The sequence below is a fragment of the Stegostoma tigrinum genome, chromosome 6 (assembly GCF_030684315.1).
Source record: "Stegostoma tigrinum isolate sSteTig4 chromosome 6, sSteTig4.hap1, whole genome shotgun sequence".
Lineage (NCBI taxonomy): Eukaryota > Metazoa > Chordata > Chondrichthyes > Orectolobiformes > Stegostomatidae > Stegostoma > Stegostoma tigrinum.
In genome coordinates, this window is record NC_081359.1 from 71684309 (window position 1) to 71705388 (window position 21080).

General features: G+C 40.1%; 1 protein-coding gene across 1 annotated transcript in view; it reads right to left on the minus strand.

Moving 5' to 3' along the window:
- Window positions 1-21080, minus strand: part of LOC125453020 (rho GTPase-activating protein 20-like) — a 91602-nt gene that overhangs the window by 13915 nt on the left and 56607 nt on the right. Inside the window, exons 9-12 of the mRNA XM_048532029.2 lie at window positions 18827-19015; window positions 10885-11063; window positions 4597-4758; window positions 755-864 (exon numbers count right to left, since the gene is read on the minus strand). Coding sequence (XP_048387986.1) covers window positions 755-864; window positions 4597-4758; window positions 10885-11063; window positions 18827-19015 — 640 coding nt within the window. The remainder of the gene's footprint in view (window positions 1-754; window positions 865-4596; window positions 4759-10884; window positions 11064-18826; window positions 19016-21080) is intronic.

Here is a 21080-nt window from a genome sequence, read left to right on the forward strand (position 1 = left end):
TCTAGGCCAGAAATATCAGCTTTCTTGCTCCTAAGATGCTGCTTGGCCTGTGTTCATCCAGCTCTACACCTTGTTATCTCGGATTCTCTCTGCAGTTCCTACTATCTCTGAAGGAATATCCCCCTGCATTAAGAGCAGTTCCAACAACATTCAAAAAAAAACTTGGCACATCATTTGACTGGCATCCCATCCACCAGCAGCACACCTTGGCTGCAGCATGAGCTGTCACAATGATACACTGCAGTACTTCCCAAATCTACAAATGCTACCACCTCGAAGGATAAGAGCAGCAGGACAAGGGTACACTATGTCTTTCTGCAAATCATTCACATTGTGTCTTGGAAATACGTAGATTACTTTCAACATCACTACATTAAAATGTTGGAACTCACTCCCTATTAGCAATGTGGGGGGACCTTATCACATGAGCTGCAAGACAACTGCTCACCATTACATTTTTGAGGGAGTTAAGGATGGGAAACAAATGCCAGATACTCCCATGATGGGTGAGTAAACAAAGTTATTGGGCTGTGGTTTAAGTGAATGATTGGCTGTTTTCTATGTGTTGTGGTTGTGAGAAGAAAGGGGTATTTTTGGCGGTAATGCAGCTTTTGTCTGTGTCCCATCCCCACAGCTTCTGACATCTTATAGTACTTTGGCTTCCTTGTGTCTGCTTCACTGCTTTTAAAGTATACCAGCTTTCTCTGAAGCTGTACATTACCAGTACAATGCTCCACTGAATACTATAACCAACCTTTGAATTTCCTTTATTTTCTCCTCATGGCTTCTCTTTTCTACTGCTGCCAGCCAATCATCATAGAGGTCTGAAGTAAAGATGCTTCCAGGAATATTCCGAAGGAAGTCCTGAATTTGCAATAGACAAACATGAAGCAAATGAATTGAAGGTTATATGTAACAGCCCTATAATGTTTCATGTGTTGGAGATTTTCAAAGCGACCAACAATGTTTAAAGCAAGTAATGCCGATAAATCTCAATAAAGCTCAATATATCAGTTCTCAGCAATAGGTGGGGGGCCTGCTGCTGATATGTCCAGTTCAAAATTGCTTGTCTCTGTACTTTGAATTATTTCTGTTCAGCTGTTTAGTGACATCTGAAGCAGCTTATTCCTTTCTGGGAGGTGGGCCAGCAGTCAGACATCAATTTCCTGATCTCAGTTAACATGCACTTCGTCTGGTAAATTTGGAGATGTTTTTGTATTTGTCATATAGACTTGGTCATGGAAACTTGTCCCTCCCAAATGGAAATGGCTGTACACTTTGTGTACTCTGGTAGAGTAATTAACAAAGGTTTTGCATTGAGTGAAGTATTGTTGGTCCAAGGAAGGGAGAAGTCAAATATGGTACCTGCTTCCCATCAGTACAAACAGAATCTTACTGAAGAGTGTGCATGAATATGAGGTGAAAATACAATTAGATACTGCTGTCAAACACCCACAGTCCAATAGTCTGTCAAGTCTCTCTTGAATGTCCGTTACTTGCTTAAGGTATTGGAGAATTGCTACCAATATAATTGAATTCTGGAAGCAATTATAAAATTCAAGACCGAGGGGAGAAAATTGAAAAATCTAGGGGTTTGACAGAAACTTACAACCTTCTACCAGACACTAATATAGGTTATAGAGATAACAAGGTGTAGAGCTAGATGAACACAGCAGCATCTTGGCCTGCTGTGTTCATCCAGCTCTACACCTTGTTTTCTCAGATTCTCCAGCATCTGCAGTTCCTACTATCTCTCACTTACACAGGTTATTTTTGGTTATGGGCAACATTTCAGAGCTCATCACCTGTTGTAAATAAACTGAGCAAATCTACTTCACAGATTATCATAAGAAGTTCACTGAAATGGATGATATGGACTCTCAATAATTTAGATGGTGAGGGAGTGATTGCTTTAGAGATGTTTTTAAGGTGTGAGGGTAAACTTGTTTTAAAAAGAACAAACGTAGTCTCAATGAAAATACCCTTGCTATTAAGTCATAAGGTGGCAGGTTCAAATCCACAATAAGTTTAAAGATGTAACTTGGCATTTCAGGAAGGAATGTGCATTACTGAATGTGTTAGTTTTCAGATGAGGTGTTAAACACAGTCTTTGGCATATGTAAAAAGTTCATGGTAGCATTCAACAAACAGGCTAACATGCCCTAGTTAACATTTACCCCTCAAACAAATCAAAATTGTTTGGCCTATTATCTCATTGTTGTTTATGGGATCTTGTGGGCACACCAATTAGCTGTTGTATTTGCCTATAAAGCATTAAAGAGCATACTTCAAAAGTAATTAACAGGCCTGAGAAATATTTTGGGACATTCAGAAAACAGGACACTCCTGCTAGAGAGAAATGGCTTTCCCTCTTCATAAAATTTCTTCTGTTTTTTTTAAGCTTTTTCTCTTTCAATATATGAGTCACAGTTTGCAGTTGCAGACTTACGGAAACCATTTGAAGGAAAAGCTAAAATTATCTCTCAATTACTTTGATCAACATTGGAACTTCTAAATTTTTTTTTAAACTTATATTGAATTTTTCCACAGTTAATGATTTGTTATAACCTACATGTAAGTCAGTCAGAAAATTGTAGGGGTTCTGTTTATTTTTTTTCTAATTATTTATATATTTAAAACTATTTTACCTCTGTATAAATGAATAACACTGATTATTCATTTTGTGCGAGACATTATTTTCTAAGCGGCTCATGCTAATGGAAGGTGCTTATAATGGTGCATTGCCAAGAAATCCAAACTAGTTTCAGTGAACAGTCTGCTTTCCTCCTAAATTAAAATATCCTTCCTGACATGCATACTGATTAACTGCATTTATAAGTTTAACAGGTGATTTCAGTCTTATTCCTTTCCCTTAACTAACTAACATTCTTCACTTAGTGGACTGAAAGGAAATTATTTTAAAAAATGCTTAATCATTATATTTGTTTAAATTGCTACCTTTTCCTCCCCATTTACTACCATGTCTCTATATGGGTAGTTCCTGTCATGGGCCCTTCCTGAATCTAGGGAGAAGGAGAAATAATCCAAATAAATGATTACACACAAGGCAGTTAAGGGAACATCCACTGGCGAGACAAGCAATGGAGTCAGGTTCCACTTACTAATAATTATTGTGCTATCCACCTTTCAACTCAGGCATTCATAGGGCAACTGGTAAAATTCAATACTTTCATAGCATTGTGACCCCTACTCCAAGCTTCACTTGGATTGTCAAAGATCAGTTAGTGACCATCAAATAAAATATTTTCAGGATGTACAGTGCCAATGTAGCTATTGTTTCAGGGTCCCCCACTGGGACTGGGGATCGAGGGGTAGTGTGGGAAGTTCCCCAACTATGGTTTGACAGTGCTATTTATACAACATCAAGTAAACCTAGCATTTTGGAAGATTGTTGATTCACCCAATGCTGCTGGAAGTCTTCTAGGACTGTGCAGACTCAGACCTTCACCCACCACATTACTAGCATCTAGGATCATTAAGAACTTAGGAAATTGAGCCACAGGAATTCCACTGGACTCTTGTGAGGTCCTGCCCTTTTCTAACATGGTACCTACCTCTGCCACCTGAGAAAAAATCCTTTAGTATCTCCTAACTCAGCATCCAATATTTACAGATATACCCTGATATACTGTTTCTCACAGGGCTGTTGTGTCCCCCTGACCTAGGAACTAGACAACAGACCATGAGGAAATTTGGAATATCATAGTTTAAAGTCAAACATGGCGATACACAAGCTGTTTCTGACAATTGTGAAATCATTCCCCCATATCAATTACCAATTACAGCAGAGGTGGAGAAAAAGTTGGAAAAAATACAGTTGCAAACTTAACTTTTGGTATTAATTTTTGATATTTTATCCATTTTCAAGTATTTCCTTTGTCTTTTTCTCTGGGTATGCTTGCCATCTGTTTCACTCACTCCTCCTCCCCCTCTGTCAATGGCATTAAAAAAACCCACCGTTTTCTAACCCTTTCAGTTCTGAAGAGGAGTCATACTGGATTTGAAACAGTAACTCTGTTCTTGAATTCACAGATTCCAACCAAACCTAAGTTCCTATAGTATTTTCTGTTTTTATTTCAGATTTCCAGTTTCTCAATTTTATGAAAAGACCATTTCATGTTCAGCAAGTTTACTAATATATCTTGAAGACAAGAGGGTCTGTACACATAATGACTGCTATCTTCATTTTACTCAGGTTAAGAACATGGACCATGTTTTTGTAGAGAAAATAACTTAATCCTCGTCTCTCCTGAGTTAAATGATCTTAATCTACGGAAAAATTGAAGGCAACAATTGGATTTAGTAACTCAGTCCCTGTTATTCTATTCCTCCTCCTGAAGAATTACTTGGTCTTAGTTTTCTGACTTCGATTGAGAACTCATTCAACTTTGGGAGGAAAATATTGGAAAGTCCTTAGTGCGACCCTGATGGTTTACCATAGCACTAGTGTACCAACATTCTAAACTACCAGGCATCTCATCCTTAATTTTATTGAAATGCAGCAACACAATGTAATCTTCCATCTGGGATGGAATAAAATGTAATTCAGATTCTGAATGTATGCTCTTAACATACTTTGAACACAGCAGCTGTCACAAACACGGATTCACAGACTAAGTGCACTTCAGCTCCAGTATTCAGCTTCTCTCTCAGCTCTTTGCAGGCTTTAGCATTAGCAGAACGTCTGAAAATGCCTCTGGTGAATGGACCTTCACGAAACAGAAAGGAAAGCATGTCCTATAGTATAAGAGATAAAAAAAGTAACCAGAGTGTGCTGTGAAACTGAATTGACTGAAGAATTTATATTCAACTTCTGCTTTAACCCTTGAGACAACATAACTAAGATCTGTTTGCCAGAGATAACAGAAAGAAGTTTTATGTCACTGACAATAGAGTCATTTGGACCTAAGCACAGAAGAAGGCTCATCACATCTGCTCCAGTTAAAAACAACTATATAACTATTCTAATTCTATTTTCCAACATTTGGTACAGAGCCTTGGATGGTATTGCAAGTGCAAATCTAAGTACTTCTTAAATGTTACGAGGGTTTCTGCTTCAATCAGCCAACAGATAGTGATTTCCAGTTCCCACCGCTCTCTGTGTGAAAACCTTTCTTCCTCACATCGCCTGTAAACCTTCTGTCCGTTACCTTAAATTTATGTCACCTGGTCAATCATCCCTCCAAAGAGGCGAAAAAACTGCTTCAAATCTAACCTGTGCCCTGCATAACTTTATACATCACAACAATGCCCCCACTCAATCTCCTCATCGCCAAGGAAAACATCTCTCTTCATAAGTGGAACTCTCCACCCCAGACAATATCCTGGTAAATCTCTTCTGCAACCTCGCCAGAACTATTATATCCCTTCTATAATATGGATTCCAGAATTGCACACAATACTCTGGATGTGGCCTAACCAACATTTCTTAAAGCTCCAAGGGTGGCATGGTGGCTCAGTGGTTAGCACTGCAGCCTCATAGCATCAGGGACCCGGGTTCGATTCCAGCCTTGGGCGACTGTCTGTGTGGAGTCTGCACATTCTCCCTGTGTCTGTGTGGGTTTCCTCCCACAGCCCAAAGATGTGCAGGCTAAGTGGATTGGCCTTGCTAAATTGCCCGTAGTGTTCAGAGGTGTGTAGGTTATAGGGGGATGGGTCTGGGTGGGATGCTTCAAGTAGCGGTGTGGACTGGTTGGGCCGAAAGGCCTGTTTCCACACTGTAGGGAATCTAATCTAATCTAATAACTTCCCTGCTCTTAAACTCTATGCTTTGGCTAATAAAGGGAAGCCTAATGTATGTCTTCATAACCACTTTATCCAGTGTGCTGTTACCTTAAGGAACCAGTGTACACCAAGGTCTCTCTGATCTTCTATTCTTCCCAGGGTCCTACTGTTCATCATGTATTTTCTTGCCATATTTGCCTTGCCTCACATTTATCCGACTGAATTCTATTCACATCGGATCAGCCCATCTGACCAATCCATCTATATTCTCCTATAATCTAAGGCTATCCTCCTCAACACTTGCTACCTCATGAATTTTTCTATTATCTGTAAACTAACTGGTCAACCCTCCTTGATTCAAGTGTAAATTATTTATATAATCCACAAACAGCATGGGACCCAACACTGACCCCATGGCACTCCAACGTGCAAAGACTTCCATTTGGAAAAAAAACATCCCTACACCATCACCTTCCCATGCCTGCCACCCAGTCAACTGTGAATTCAATTTGTCAAAATTCCTTGAATTCCATGGACTCTTAACATTTGCTATCAATCTCCCATTCAGGGCTTGCTGAAGTCCAAGTAGACAGCATCAAAAAACCCTCATCTACACACTTGCTCACCTCTTCAATCAGGACCAACCCTTAACAAAACCATTTGACTTGATTAATCCCTTTATAAAATCGATTAATCCCTGCCTCTCCAAATGTAGATAATTCTGTCTCTCAGCATTGTTTCTAATAATTTCACCACCACTGAGCTTCGGCTGACTGGACTTTTTCCTCATGAATAATGGTATTAAATTGGCTGCCCTGCAGTCCTCCAGCACTTCTGTGCCAGAAAGAAATTGAAAATTTTTGCAAGCATCCCTGCTTTTCCTCCTTTGTCTGACCCAACACGCTGGGATACATTTCATCCGGCCCTCTGTTTGTCTCTTCACCTGCTAAGTTTCTCTAGCATTTTGTTTTTAGTTGACTTCTCCCATAACTGGTCTCTTGCTCTTCATCATCCATAAATGCCTATTTGTCCAGACCCCCATCACAAATACCAATCACTTGGTCCTCACTAATCTCCATTGATATGTGATTTGTACGCATGAAATTTACATTCCTTCCCCTCATCCCTAATTCATGGCTTCACCTCACCAAGCACTGAAGCCACAGCCAGAAAATATCTATACAACCCAATGCTGATCGAACAGTGTGTCTCTTTGACACCAAGTTCTTGCATGTGACCCCTCCTTTTGGGTCATAATTGACAGGCATTTTCAGCGATCTTGGCTTGGATGATGGAAATCACTACCTAAACTCCTCAATCTCTCTTAAAAGTCCTCTGTAAAGTCTATACATTTGAGCAAGCTTTTGGTACACCTCCCCCCTTCCCAAACCTGCCCAGCCCACCACCACGGCCACTCTTAGTTCTCCCTCCCTGTCTCACCGTTTGTTTTTCATTTGTCTATGAATAGCCTTGGAGATATTCTTTAAATTAAAGCATTTTGACAAAGGCAACAAAAACCGAAGATTTAGAGCATCCACAGTTCTTTTGGTTTTTACTTTACAAATGAAAGTTCTTTTCTTTAGCAGTTTGTTCAGTTTCGGCCCGCTGTATCTAACAGCTCTGTGTAAAGCATATAATAGTTCGGTTAAACATATCTCAGACACTTTACCAACCATTCGCATTTATTTGTGAATAAAATTACAGGAGCTGGATTTTTGCCATTGAAAACGGGGAGCGTCCTTCAGAGAAAGGTCCCAAATGGCATGATTTTCACTCTGGGGTCGGTATGGATTAGAGTTGAACCTACCACCCTGGACATAAATCAGAAGCAGTCACAATGCAGCCAAGTAGCAAGGCAGGCTGTTTTAAATTCTCTTCTTCACCGCTTTCTTCTTTGGGACTGCCCTTGAGAAGGTGGTGGTGAGCTGCCTTCTTGAACCGTTATTTCAATTTGCTGTAGGGAGACACAAAATGCTTTTTGGCAGGGAAATCTAGGATTTTGATGCAGCGATTCTGAAGGAATAGCAACATATTTCCAAGTCAAGATGGTGAGTGGCTTGGAAGAGAGCTTACAGATGGCGGTGTTCTCATGTACCTGCTGCCATATTCCTTCTAGATGGAAGTGGTCAGGGATTTAGAAGGTGTTGTCTCAGGATCTTTGGTGAATTTCTGCCGTGCATCTTGTAAACAATACACAGCAGTGCTTTGATGGTAGAATGAGTGAATGCTGTGGAAGTGGTGCCAATCAAGCGGGCTGCTCTGTCCTGGGTGGGGTCAAGCTTCTTGAGTGTTGTTAGAGCTGCACCCATCCAAGCAAGTGGGGAGTATTCCTTCTCACTCCTGACTTGTACCTCGTAGATGGTGGGCAGGCTTTGGCGAGTAAGGAGGTGAGTTACTCGCCACAGTATTTGTTGCAGCCTTTGATCTGCTCTTGTAGCCACTGTGTTATGGCGAGTCCAGTTGAGTTTCTGGTCAATGGTAATTCTCCAAACAGCAGAGAGTTTGCCCCTTAATTTCTATTGATTCCAATAGAATCGGGTTCCTCAATGCCACAATTGATCGAATGTGCCTTGATACCAGGGGTTGTCACTCATAACATTGTTGACCATGTTTGAAATGAGATTAGGAGCTGAGTGGCCCTGACAGAACCTAAACTGGGCGTCACTGAGCAGGTTATTGCTGAGTAGGTGCTGCTTGGCAGTGCTGCTGCTGACCCATCATTTTGCTCATGATCGAGAGTAGACTGATGGAGTGCAAATTGGCTGGGATGGATTTGTCCTGCTTTTTGTGTAGAGGACATATCTGGGCAATTTTTCTCATTGTCAAGTAAATGCCAGTGTTATAACTGTATTGGAGCCACTAGGGAGTGGCAAGTTCTGGAGCACAAGTTTTCAGTATCATTTTCAGGACCCACAGCCTCTGCAATTTCCAAAGATAGAGTCATAGAGTCAGAGATGTACAGCATTGAAACAGACCTTTTGGACCATCTCATCCATGCCAACCAGATAACCTAAATTAACCTAGTCCTGTCCACCAGCATTTGGCTATAACCGTTTCTATGCTTTACTCATCCGCTTCCATGTGATAGCATGGGGAATGAACTAAATTAGCTGAAGACAGGCATGTGTATTGCTGAGGACCACTGGAGGAAGCAGCGATGGATTATCTACTAGGCACTTCTGGATGAAAATTGCTTCAAATGCTTCAACCTTAGGTTTCCAACTGATGAGGTGCTGGGCTCTTCCATCATTGAGAACAGGGATATTTGTGGTGTTACCACACAGAGCTGGGCGTGGCAAGACTGCAGAGCTTAGATCTGATCTGATGGTTGTAGTGGCTTAGCTTTGTCGGTCTCTTGCTGCCTACGCTGTTTAGAATGCAAGTAGTCCTGTTTGGTACCTTCACCAGGTCGACACTTCATTTCTGGCTATGCATGGTACCACTCCTGGCAATATGCCCTCCTGCACCCGCCATTGGACCGGAGTCGATCCCCTGACTTGATGGTAATGGTCGAGTGGGGGATATGCTGGGCCATGAGGTTACAGATTGTGCTGGAGTACAGTTCCGCTGCTGTTGATGGACCACTGAACCTCTTGTATGCCCAGTCTTGAGTTGCTAGATTTATTTGGAGTCTATCCCATTTAGCACAGTGATAGTGCTATACAGCATGATGGAGAGATTCTCTATGTGAAGGCAAGACTTTATCTCCACAAGGACAGTGGGGTGGTCACTTACTGATACAGTCATGGACTGATGCGTCTGCAGCCAATGGATTGGTAAGGATGAGGTTAAGTATGTTTTTCCCTTACCATCTGCTGCAGGCCCAATCTAACAGCAATGTCCTTTAGGACCTGACTAGCTTGATCAGTTTTGCTGTTACTGAGCTACTCTTGGTAGTGGGCATTGAAATCCCCCACCCAGTGTGTATTTTGTGCCTTGCCATCCTCAGTACTTTCTTCCAAGTGCTGCTCTACTTGGAATAGGACTGATTCATCAACTGAAGGAGGATGGTACATGGAAGTCAGCAGGAGGTTTCCTTGATCATGTTTAACCTGAAGGCATAAGACTTCATGGAATACAGAGTGAATATTGAGGACTCCCAGGGCAACTCCCTCCTGACTGTATATCGCTGTATTGTCACTTTTGCTGGGGTTGTCTTGCTGGTGGGACAGGACATATCCAGGGATAGTGTTGGTGGTGTCTGGGTTCCATGCTGTGGGTCTAGAGTCAAATGTATGCCAGACCAGATGAGGATGGCAGATTTTAGTGAGCAGGTCATTAGTGAGGGAGATGGGTTTTCTTGACAATTGTTTCACGGTCATCAGTAGATTCTTAATTCCAGAATATTTTTTATTTAATTCAAATACTACCATCTGCCGTGGCGAGATTTGAATCCAGGTCCCCAGAACATTAGCCGAGCTTCTGGATTAAGAGTGCATTGGTTACAATGCTGGTTCATAGTATGATATGGGAAACAATCTTGCCTTTAAATCATTCTCAACCCTACCCTAAGTGCTTTTAAACCCCGATTTTAGGACATCCTCTCTGTTGTGCTAATAACAGCATCTTTAATCTATCTCATACTTTATTTGATTCTAAACACTGTACTTACAACTGGAGCATGGTCAGAAATATTCAAGGTACCTGTGCTTGGTTATGAAATCTTTCGAAATTTGATTTCTATTATTTTTCAGTCAAGGATTATGGATGAAATGGCGTTACTGAAGGCTACTTGCTCCATTTCCATGTCAACCCCTTCCCATGGCAAACCTCTTTTTCTGTGCCACTACACTACAATGAATAAAGTGTGCATTCTACTAATACAAAATATGACAGAATTTTAAAAGCATCTTTCTCTTAGCACATGGACAGCCTTCATAACAGACTTCAAATACTCCTTGGTTACAGATAATTTTTCCTCTCTGTCCCTCTCTAGCCATTTTGTCACAAAGTCAGAAATCACACGACACCAGATTATAGTCCAACAGGTTTATTTGAGATCACAAGATTTTGCAGTGTTGCTCCTTCATCAGGTTCACACCAGTGTTCCAAAAGCTTCTGATTTCAAATAAACCTGTTGGACTATAACCTGGTGACCACCCCAGACCAGCACCTGCACCTCTGCATTTTGTCACATACCATGATTGGCTTTGGGAAGTTGTCATCCTCACAAATGGCTGACAATGGTAGGCCGAAGATCCTGCCTGGTGTTGTGGAGGTTGGGGATAGAGGCATGTTATCCAACTGAGTACTAGAGCCACGCCAAAAGGTCCAGTTCATGATTGACCTTTTCCTTTTGTGTTGCTTTTGATTTGTTTCTGGGAAATGAAGAAAAACAGCACAAAGAAATCAGACGTAAAAAATAATCTGTAAAACCATTTTTCTCGCATTTCCATTCAAAGTTACAGTGATTATCTATACATATAGTTCAGAAACATGAGATGGGCAGAGGAGCATAGATGAGGAGTTCATAGAATATTTTCAGGATAATTTCTGAGAAAAGCACATTCTGGCAACAAACATATAGTAGACTATTCTAGACTTAGTACTGAACAACAAGTTAGGATTAATTAATGACCTTATAGTGAAGGCGTTTCTAGTTGGCAGTGATCATAGAATTTTACATCCAGTTTGAGGGACAGAAAAGTGATTCTAAAATTAATACATTAAACTTAAAGAAGGGGAACTATGAGTGAATGAATGCAGATCTGGCAATTTGGGTTAAAGGATAGCTGAACAGAGACAACGTGGGAAACATGTAAAAGGATATTTGCAGAATGCCTAGAACGATATGTTCCATGTTAACTAAAAAAATGTTAAAGGCAATATCAGACTTAAAGAAAAATAATATAATTACATTAAGTGATTGGCAGGTGAGAATTTCAGAAGAATATAAAAAGGTAAAGAATGATGAAAATATTAATATGGAGGGAAAACTACTGCACAAGAAGAAGCTAGCTTAAAATATTAAGTCAGATAGTAAAAGTTTCTATAGCATTGAAAAAATGAAGTGAATATTATTCCTATAAAAACAGAGTGTGGGAATTAATGATAGAGAACCAGGAGATGCCAGATGCATTAAACCAGTATAGAGGATACAAGTAACATCTTCAAAATAGTTGTGAATCAGGAATTGGAAGACATGGAGGAACTCACGCAAATTATAATCAAAAGGTGAGAAATGGGGATGTGTGCTCAAACTGCACAATGTCCAACACTACTTGCAACTCCTCAGATACTTTGACTTCCACAGCTAAATGCAGCGGAGCTTAGACAATATTCAGACTTGGACTGACAAGTGGCAATTAACATTCATGTCACACAAGTACCAGGCAATGACCATCTCCTACAATACAGAATCTAATCATTGCCACTTGATATTCAATGGAATAATCAAACCTGCCGATGGCAACATCCCAGATGTTATCATTTTAACAGGAGTTATGGTGAGAGTGGGATGAAATAATCCCCACTTGCCTTAATGAGTAGTTCCAATAACACTCAAGCAGCTTGATATAATTCAGGACAAAGCAGTCCACTTGATTGGCGCCATATTCATAAACATTCACTCCCTCCATGACTTAGCACACACTGTTGCAATTATCTGCAAACGCACAGCAGACATTCACAAAGTCTCCTTAGGAAGCCCCTTCTAAACCCACAACCAATTCGATCTAGAAGAACAACAGCAGCAGATACACGAGAACATCACCACCTGCAAGTTCCCTTCCAAACCACTCATCATCCAGACAAATTCCTGAAGGATCCTCCGTAATGGCACAGTGGTCAATCTACAGCAAATTCCCTGCAGCAGTTGAAGAGGCAACTCACTAACACCTTCTCAAAAGCAGCCAAGGATGGGCCAATAATTGACAGCTGAGCCAGCAATGCCCGCATCCAGTGAATAAATTTTAGAGAAAGTGAAACAGTAGCTAGCAAATTGTTGGAACTATGGTTTGACAAGGTCCGAGGTCCTAATGACTTTCATCCTAAGGTCATTAAAGAAGTGTGTAGTGAGATGGTGACGTATTGGTTTTCATTTTTCAAATTTTATTGGATGCAGGGAAGGTTCCATTACATTAAAGTAGTTAATGCAACTTTGTTCAAAAAGAGACAGAGGCGGTAAGCAGGATATAATAGGCAAAAGATAATTTTTGAAGATAGTCTTATGACTTATAGCAATGAATAATTCCCACAAGGCGCACAAACTCAAAACGGTCAGTAAACCATGGCTAACAAAGTAAGGTCAGATTTGTGGAAGATTAAAATGTCCAAAAATAATAAATCTGAAAATTGAGAGGTTGTCTTTTATAAATACAGCAAAGGAAAACTGATAAGGAATGGGAGAAGAGAATATGAATTTAATCTAGCAAAAAACATTAAAATGGACTTTTACAGGCACATATAAAGTGAACAAAAGGCTAAAATAAATGTGAGTCCACTCCAGGTAGAGTCAAGAGAATTAACATTGGGGAACAGAGAAATGGCACAGAAGTTGAAGGACTTGTTCACACAGAGGAGAATACAAAAAAAAACTTGCAGAACTAGAAATCCAAACGTGTGAGAGAATGAAGTATTGAAGGAAATTAATCTTTGCAAGAAGATTGTACCAGCAAAATTAATTGGGCTAAAAACTGATAAATCCACAGGAATTGATTCTAGTCTGCATCCCAGAGTGTTGAAGGAGGTGTGTATAGAGATAGTTGATGCATGAGTGAATATGTTCCAAAATTCTAATCTACAGGAATCATTCCAGAATATGGAAAGAGTAACAAGTGTCACCCCATATTTAAAAAGGGAGTGAGAGAGATAACAAGAACTGCAGATCTGTTAATCTTAAATTGTAGTGAAATTGCTGGAATCTATTTAAAAGGATAAACAAATACTTGGATGATAATGATTTGATTGGTCATAGCAAAAGGTTTGCAAACAAGAAATGCTCCCAGGATGATGGGGGTTCTCGACTTTTGAAGAATGAGACGCTCTCTCATTGAAACTTACAAAATGCTGAAAAGGGATTGACAAAATAGATGCAGTTAAGATGTTTCCCCTGAGAAAAATGGAACGTCTATAACCAGTGAGCACGATTTAAAAAGATAAAGGGGACAGAGTAGGATGGGGTGTCTGAATGGGATGCTTTTCAGAGTCAGCATGGACTTGTTAGGCTGAGTGGCCTCCTTCCACACTGTAGCAATTCTATAATTCAGATGAGGCAGCTAAATGTAATTCGCAAAACGTGCTGATGACACAAAGTTGGGCTGCAAGGTGAGCTGTGAGGAGAATGCAGAAATGTTGCACTGGGATTTGACAGGCTGAGTGAATGGACAAATGCGTGGCAGATGCAGTATTGTGTGGATAAACGTGAGGTTGTTCATTTTGGGAGCAAAAGTAGGAAGGCAGATTGTTATTTGAATAAACATTCCCTTCTCTGAAATTTCAGTCAGAGGCCTGGGTGTCCTTGTGCACCAACCCTGTAAGTAAATGTGCAGATACAGGGGCAGTAACAATGGCAAAATGTATCTTGACTCTCATACTGAGAGGATTCAATTTCAGGAACAAGAATGTCTTGCTTCAATACAGGGAAATCAGTGAGGCCATACCTAGAACACTACATGCTTTTTTGGTCTCCTTATCGGAGGTAGGATGCTCTTGCTATAGAGGGAGTGCAGCAAAAGTTTACCAAATTGATTCATGGGGCATCAGGACTGACATATGAAGACACATTAACTCAGTTAGGATTGTATTCACTGGGGTTCAGAAGAACGGGGGTGCAGTAGGAGTGGTGACTACAGGAGAAGTCTCAGAAATCTATAAAATTCTAACAAGACTGGACAGGTTAGATGCAGAAAGAACGCTTTCGATGGTGGGGTGATCAGAACCAGAGATCACAGTTTAAGGATTGAGATGAGGAGACATTTCTGCACCCAGAGAGTGGTGAGCCTGTGGAATTCTCTACCGCAGAAAAAGTGATTGAGGCTGAAACATGTTTTCTCAAGGAGGAGGTAGCTGTAACTCTTGTGACTAAAAAGATCAAGGAATATGGGGTAGAGGAGGGTGGGATTTGTGTATTGAGCTTGATGATCAGCCTTGCTTGTATTGAATAGTGGAGTAGACTCAAGGGCTTAAATGGCCTACTCCTATCTTTTATGTTTCTATGAAACTGAAAATTCTGACATTATGTGGAAGAAATAAAGGGGGGGGGGGGATACATCGACAGATGAAGAAAAAGGAACAGTGTTTGGATATGCATGTAGAACTTGAGGAGATATGCAGATAAAACAAAGCAAAATCATGGATGTATTTAACGAGAAAGTCAAGGGTTTAGGTTAATGTTAGATTCAGTCTTTAATGAAATAAAGATATTACTGTAAGCCAGCAATGATAAAGATGATGTGCGAATGGAACTTACTGGGCACATGCAGAGTGTTTTGTACAAATTATTACTTATAGATGATGGTAAATTAGAGCATATTGTTAGTACAATGAATCAGGAGGAAAAGAAGGGTTCATACAGCCAAAAGTAAAAGGTTATGTTGCAGGTAGAATGTGGAGGGCAAAGTTCAGAGTTACCAATTTGCAGATATATCTGTCCATGACAGTAGCAGTAAGAATGGCCATTGCACTTTCCTTTTGGAAAGAAGTTCCATTATTCATTGAGAATACCTTACATTGTGCCACACAGCGCAATCACCGTGCTAAATGGAACAGATTTTGAATCTGGCAATTCAAGACTGGGCGCCCATGAGGCTCTGTGGGCTAGCTGAATTGTACTCCAGCATATCCCCCACTTAATCATTACCATCAAGCCAGAGGATCAACCTTGGTTCAATAGGTAGTGTAGAATGGCATGCCAGGAGCAGCACCACACATACCTAAAAATAAAAAGTGTGAACCTGGTGCAGATACCCAAACAGGACTATTCGTGTGCCAAACGGCATAAGCAACAAGAGACAGCCAGAGCTAAGTGATCCTGCAACCAAGAGAGCAGATTTAACTTCTGCAGTTCTGCCACATCCAGTTGTGAGTGAATGGTGGTGGATAATGTAACAATTCGCTGGAGGTGGCAGCTTGACAAATATCCTCATTATCCTCAAATGTTGGAAGACCCCAGCATCCCATTAGTGCCAAAAGATAAAATTGAAGCATTTGCAGCAATCTTCATCCAGAAGTTCTAAGTAGATGATCCATCTTGATCTCCTCCAGTGGTCCCTAGAATCACAGATGCTATTCTTCAGCCAAATCAATTCACTCCATGCAATATTCAGAAACCATTGAAGGCACTGGATACTACAGAAGTCTATGGATCCTGAAAACATTCCAGAAATTGCACTGAATTTTTGTGTTCCAGAACTTGCCACACACCTAGCCAAGCGGGTCCAGTACAGTTACAACACTGGCTTTTACCCAATAATGTTGAGAATAGCCCAGGGTGTCCTGTACATGAAAAGTTAGACAAATCTGACTCGCCCAATTATTGCTCCAATTATTGCTCCAATCTACTCTCAATCATCAATCATCAATAAAGCCATGTGGCAGCCCTTGCTCAGCGACACTCTGTTTGATCCAGCAGAATCCACTTTGCTCCTAACCTCCTTACAGCCTTGGTTCAAACATGGACAAAAGTGGTGAATTCCAGCTGTGAGGCGAGAGTGATGGCACTGGACATTAAGGCCACATTCGACCAAGTGTTGCATCAAGGAGTCCTAAGCTGGAATCAATGGAAATCAGGGGCCAACTCTCTGCTGGTTGGAGTCATACCTGGCAAATAGGATGATGATTATGGCTGCTGGAAGTCAGTAATCTCAGCTTCAGGACATCTTTGCAGGGGATCCTCAGGGTAGTGCCCGAGGCCCAACCGTCTTCACCTGTTCAACAATGATCTTCATGTTTGCTGATGATTGCACAATGTTCAGGATCATTTGTGACTCCTCAGATTCTGTAACAGTCCAAATTGAAATGCAACAAGATCTGGACACCATCCAGACTCGGGCTGACAAGTGGCAAGTGACATTCACGCAACACAAATGCCAGGCTAGGACCATTTCCCACAACTGAAAATATAACTACCACCCCTTGACATTCAATGATGTTACCATTACTGAATTCCCAACTATCAACGTCCTGGAGGTTACCATTGATCAGAGACTTAACTGGACTCATCATATAAATATAGTGGGCTCACCATATAAATATAGTGGCTACAGAAGAAGGTCAGAGGCTACAGTGAAACCTGCGGTGAATAACTTGCCTCCTGATTTGCAAAGTGTGTCCACCATGACATGGCACAAAGCAAAAGTGTGATGGAATACTCTGCCATTGCCTGGATGGTGCAGTTCCAACAACACTCAAGCAGCTTAACAAAGCCCTGGACAAAGCAGCCCACTTGATTGCCACCAAATCCAGAAGCATCCATTGTCTTCACCACTGAAGCTCAGTAGAAGCAGTATGTACTATCCACAAAATGCACTACAGAAATTCATCAAAGATCCTTAAACATAACCTTCCAAACCCAAGACCACTCCACCTAGAAGGACAAGCACAAGCAGATATATGGCAACACCACCACCTGTAAGTTTCCCTCTAAGCCACTCACCATCCTGATTGGGAAATATATATCACTGTTCTTTCAGTATCATTAGGTCAACGTCCTGGAAGTCTCTCCTTAACTGCATTGTGGTTCACAAACAACACACGGGCTGCCATGGTTCAGGAGTGCAGCTCACCACCATCTTCCGAAGAGCAACTATAGACATGCAATAAATTCTGGCCAGCTAGCGATGCCCACATCCCACTAGTGCATGAAAAAAAACACTTCCTTAGAGCTGGATGGGTGATGGCAAGATCAGCCATAACAAATGGTATGGGAATGTTAGGCAGAGCATAGACAGGAGGCTAATAGTGCTGTACAAAAATGGTTTTAAGAAAAAGGATCAAATGTTTAGGCAGCATTAATATATTAAATTAACTCATCGTGGAAGGTGGCGGAGAAGATGGCTGAATTGAAGAGGACAGAGTTTACTATTGGAACAAGTTCACAGAAAGAAGAAGAATGATATCTGGGAAATAAAAAGGAGCCATCAATAATGTAAGGAAGGGTAGAAGCGGGAGGGGTTAGGTAGGTAGGTATTTTAGGTTATAGTAAGTGACTAAATCCATCAGTAAATAATTTGATGAGTTCTAGTGTAATGATTTAACAACTGGTTATTTTTATGTACAATTTACAGACTACCTTCACAATGAATTCAGCTGAAAGCTCAAGGTAAGTATTTGATATGTTTAATAACAAGTATGTTTTAACTCTGTAGAGTCTGCCACAGTGATAGTGAACTGTGACAAGGAAAGACTTTCATTTAGTCTGAATGTTCACTTGGCTCCACTTCTGCAAGCCCATTTTGAAGTTAAGTGGCTTATTAAATTCAAGTGCTGACTTCCCGCACACTCACGAATCCCAATTTTGCCTTACATTTGGACTATTTTTAGTTCCGGACATACTGCAGTTGACATCATAGTACCACAGTGATTGCTTTTCACTAGGGAAGTAAAGTGAGACAGAGTTCACCACACATTTTAAATAATTGCAAAAAGGAGGATATGGCCATGTTGAAACTAATCCCGTTTTCTCCTTAAAACCTGGCTATTTATTATGAGTTGCTATTATAATTTAAAAATTCGTGGCACTTTCAGGAGATAAAATTTTATTTTCTGGATATAGAAAACTACCTTTCAGAGAAGGTCACTTCCTGCTTGGCAGAAAGCTACAAGTTTTACAGCTGAATTTTCCACAATCCAAAAATTGGCAGGAAATTTTTAAGGCAAGTTCTTATTTTACAGTTTCAGGACTGTAATTTTTTTTCCTGCAATCCCAGGGTGAAAAAAATTTCAATAGTTTCTTTTTTCCTTAATCCAGAGAAGAAAATTCCAAGCATTCGTAATTCTTTTAAAAACTGCGTCCATATAAAATCAACACATTCCGTCTAACATTTATATCACCTACCTGGAATTTGAAATTCAGTTTTACAAACCAATGTAGATAATTTAAAAATCTGTGTGTTTATTTTCACCATCTATGAGAAATACTTACCAGCCATCTGTTGGCATAGTGCCAAGCGACTTGGCTTTAAGATGAACTGACACTGCATCTCTACAGGCAACTGCTCAATGAAGAAGGGCCCCTGGAAATCCAGCGGGTAGAGTGAGTCTTTAGATGATTGTTCCTGCGCAGCTGCATTCTGAATGTGACTCATTTTAATGCTGAAAGGATATTCATGCCCTATTGAGAAAAATTCAAAGCCACTTTCAATGTTTAAATCCACATTAACGCTACAGTAAATTAAATTATCCCTATATCACTTCATAACCACTTTTATTACAGATTCCTGCCATGTTTCCATTATTGCCAAACATCAGTCTTGAAATTGTTTGAAGTATATGTATTACACCTTGCGTAATTCTTGAAACTGCATTTTTTTGTTCCCACTTTGGATTGCATTAGATTTTTCTTTCCATATTCAAATTAGTTTACAATTATTTTAAGTAGTTATGATAGGATCAAGAGTGCATTCCTTAAGTAAAATATCCTGTTAGCAGAAAAGAGAAATTTGTTCTCAGAGTCTAAAAGAGACCAAACTAAGGACCACAAGTTAATTATTATCACCTTTAGTTATTCAGATTCATAATATACAGTAAATTAAATCTAACAGGATAAACTTGACTTATCAGTCTGTTTTTCTCAAAACTCTGAATTTGTCTGTAGACAACTTTCTGTCACACTGACATCAAAGTCTGCTCCTTTGGAGCTTTAGATTGCCAAATATTTGTTAGCTATACATAGTATTTGCACCGACCATCTGGTTATCAGCAGCTTTGGGTGTGACGTCATAGGGAGGCTAGGCTGATGAGGAATTGGGTCTGTAGAGACTACGACAAGTAAAATGACGAACGACAAACTCTTTTACATAAGATCTCTCAGAAAATAATGAATACTTTTCCTGCCCAAACAATGCATAATACCATGACTGTCTCTGTACAATGTGTTACATGTAATGATGTGCAAAACTTAAATTAACTTCATTATCCATTGCCAATACTATTTACAAGCTACAACATTACATGCCCTGTATCCAATGGTGTGATTTTTTAAAAAAACCTATAACCTATATTAAAATGCTTCAAATGTTAATTCTTAGGCATAATGGAACAGGATTGCGGATTGGGAGACCCTCTGCAAAAAGTATTTTATACATTCATGGGTTTTTGTCAAAAATCAGAGTTACTATTGATTCTTGGAGAAGTCTGGTTATTTGATGAACTCCAATCAAACAGTGATTATGCAACCTTTTTTCGTATAAATGGTTGCTGGTCAGTTTTGTTCCTTGTACAGGGTGACGTTTTTTAAAAATTCTTTCATACAATGTGGGTTTTGCTGGTAAGGCCAGCGTTTGATGCCTGTCCCTAATTGCCTGATCAAAAGATCATAAGAAATAGGAATGGGATTAGGCCATTTGGCTCAAGGCTGTTCCACCTTTCAATAGGATCATGACTGATTTGACATTCCTTACGCCCACTTTCCTGCTTTTCCCCACAAGTCTTGATTCCCCTGCCAATTAAGAATCACAACCTTAAACATACACAAGGACTCTTATGTCACAGAGAGTTGTGGGGTAGAGTTCCAAAGACTCTCAACCCTCAGAAGAAATTCCTTTTCATCTCAGTCTCAAATTGATGCCCCCGGGCTTATTTCTGCAGAAGACAGTTTCTCTTCACATTAGTCTTGACCTCCTTCACTGGAAATAACCCTTTGCTAAATGTTAGTTGTCAGGAAATTACAAAGACTTTCTTTTTGCATCTTCCAATATTCAGCCTTTGCTGCAGGAAGCAGCAAAATATCCAGTCACAATTTAAGTAGTGACTGCTATCAGTTTATTTTGGCAAATTATGCAAGGATTGCAGGCAATATTGAACAGGTAACAAAAATTCAAATGCATTTTATACGGTCCAATAGAATTTAAGAATCCGTTTTGTATACCTTTGCCTACAGTCTTGCTTTTCAGAAAATTACTTTTCCCTCAAGAGGAAGTTATTTTTGGTAACCTCTACAATTTTCTTGTTTGTTAAACCAACTACAAAGAATAGTACAGTAGTTGTTACATCTATACTAGTCACTTTCTTAAATTACAGCATAGTTACTAAATTTAGTCCAAAAGACAATAAGCTTTACAAGAACATGCACACCCTTAACATTTCAGTCCCAGATAGCTATATTGAATAACACCTTATATAATCAAAACCGCCGGATATTCAAAGTTTCTACTGCAGTCTCACCTAATCCAGGTCAT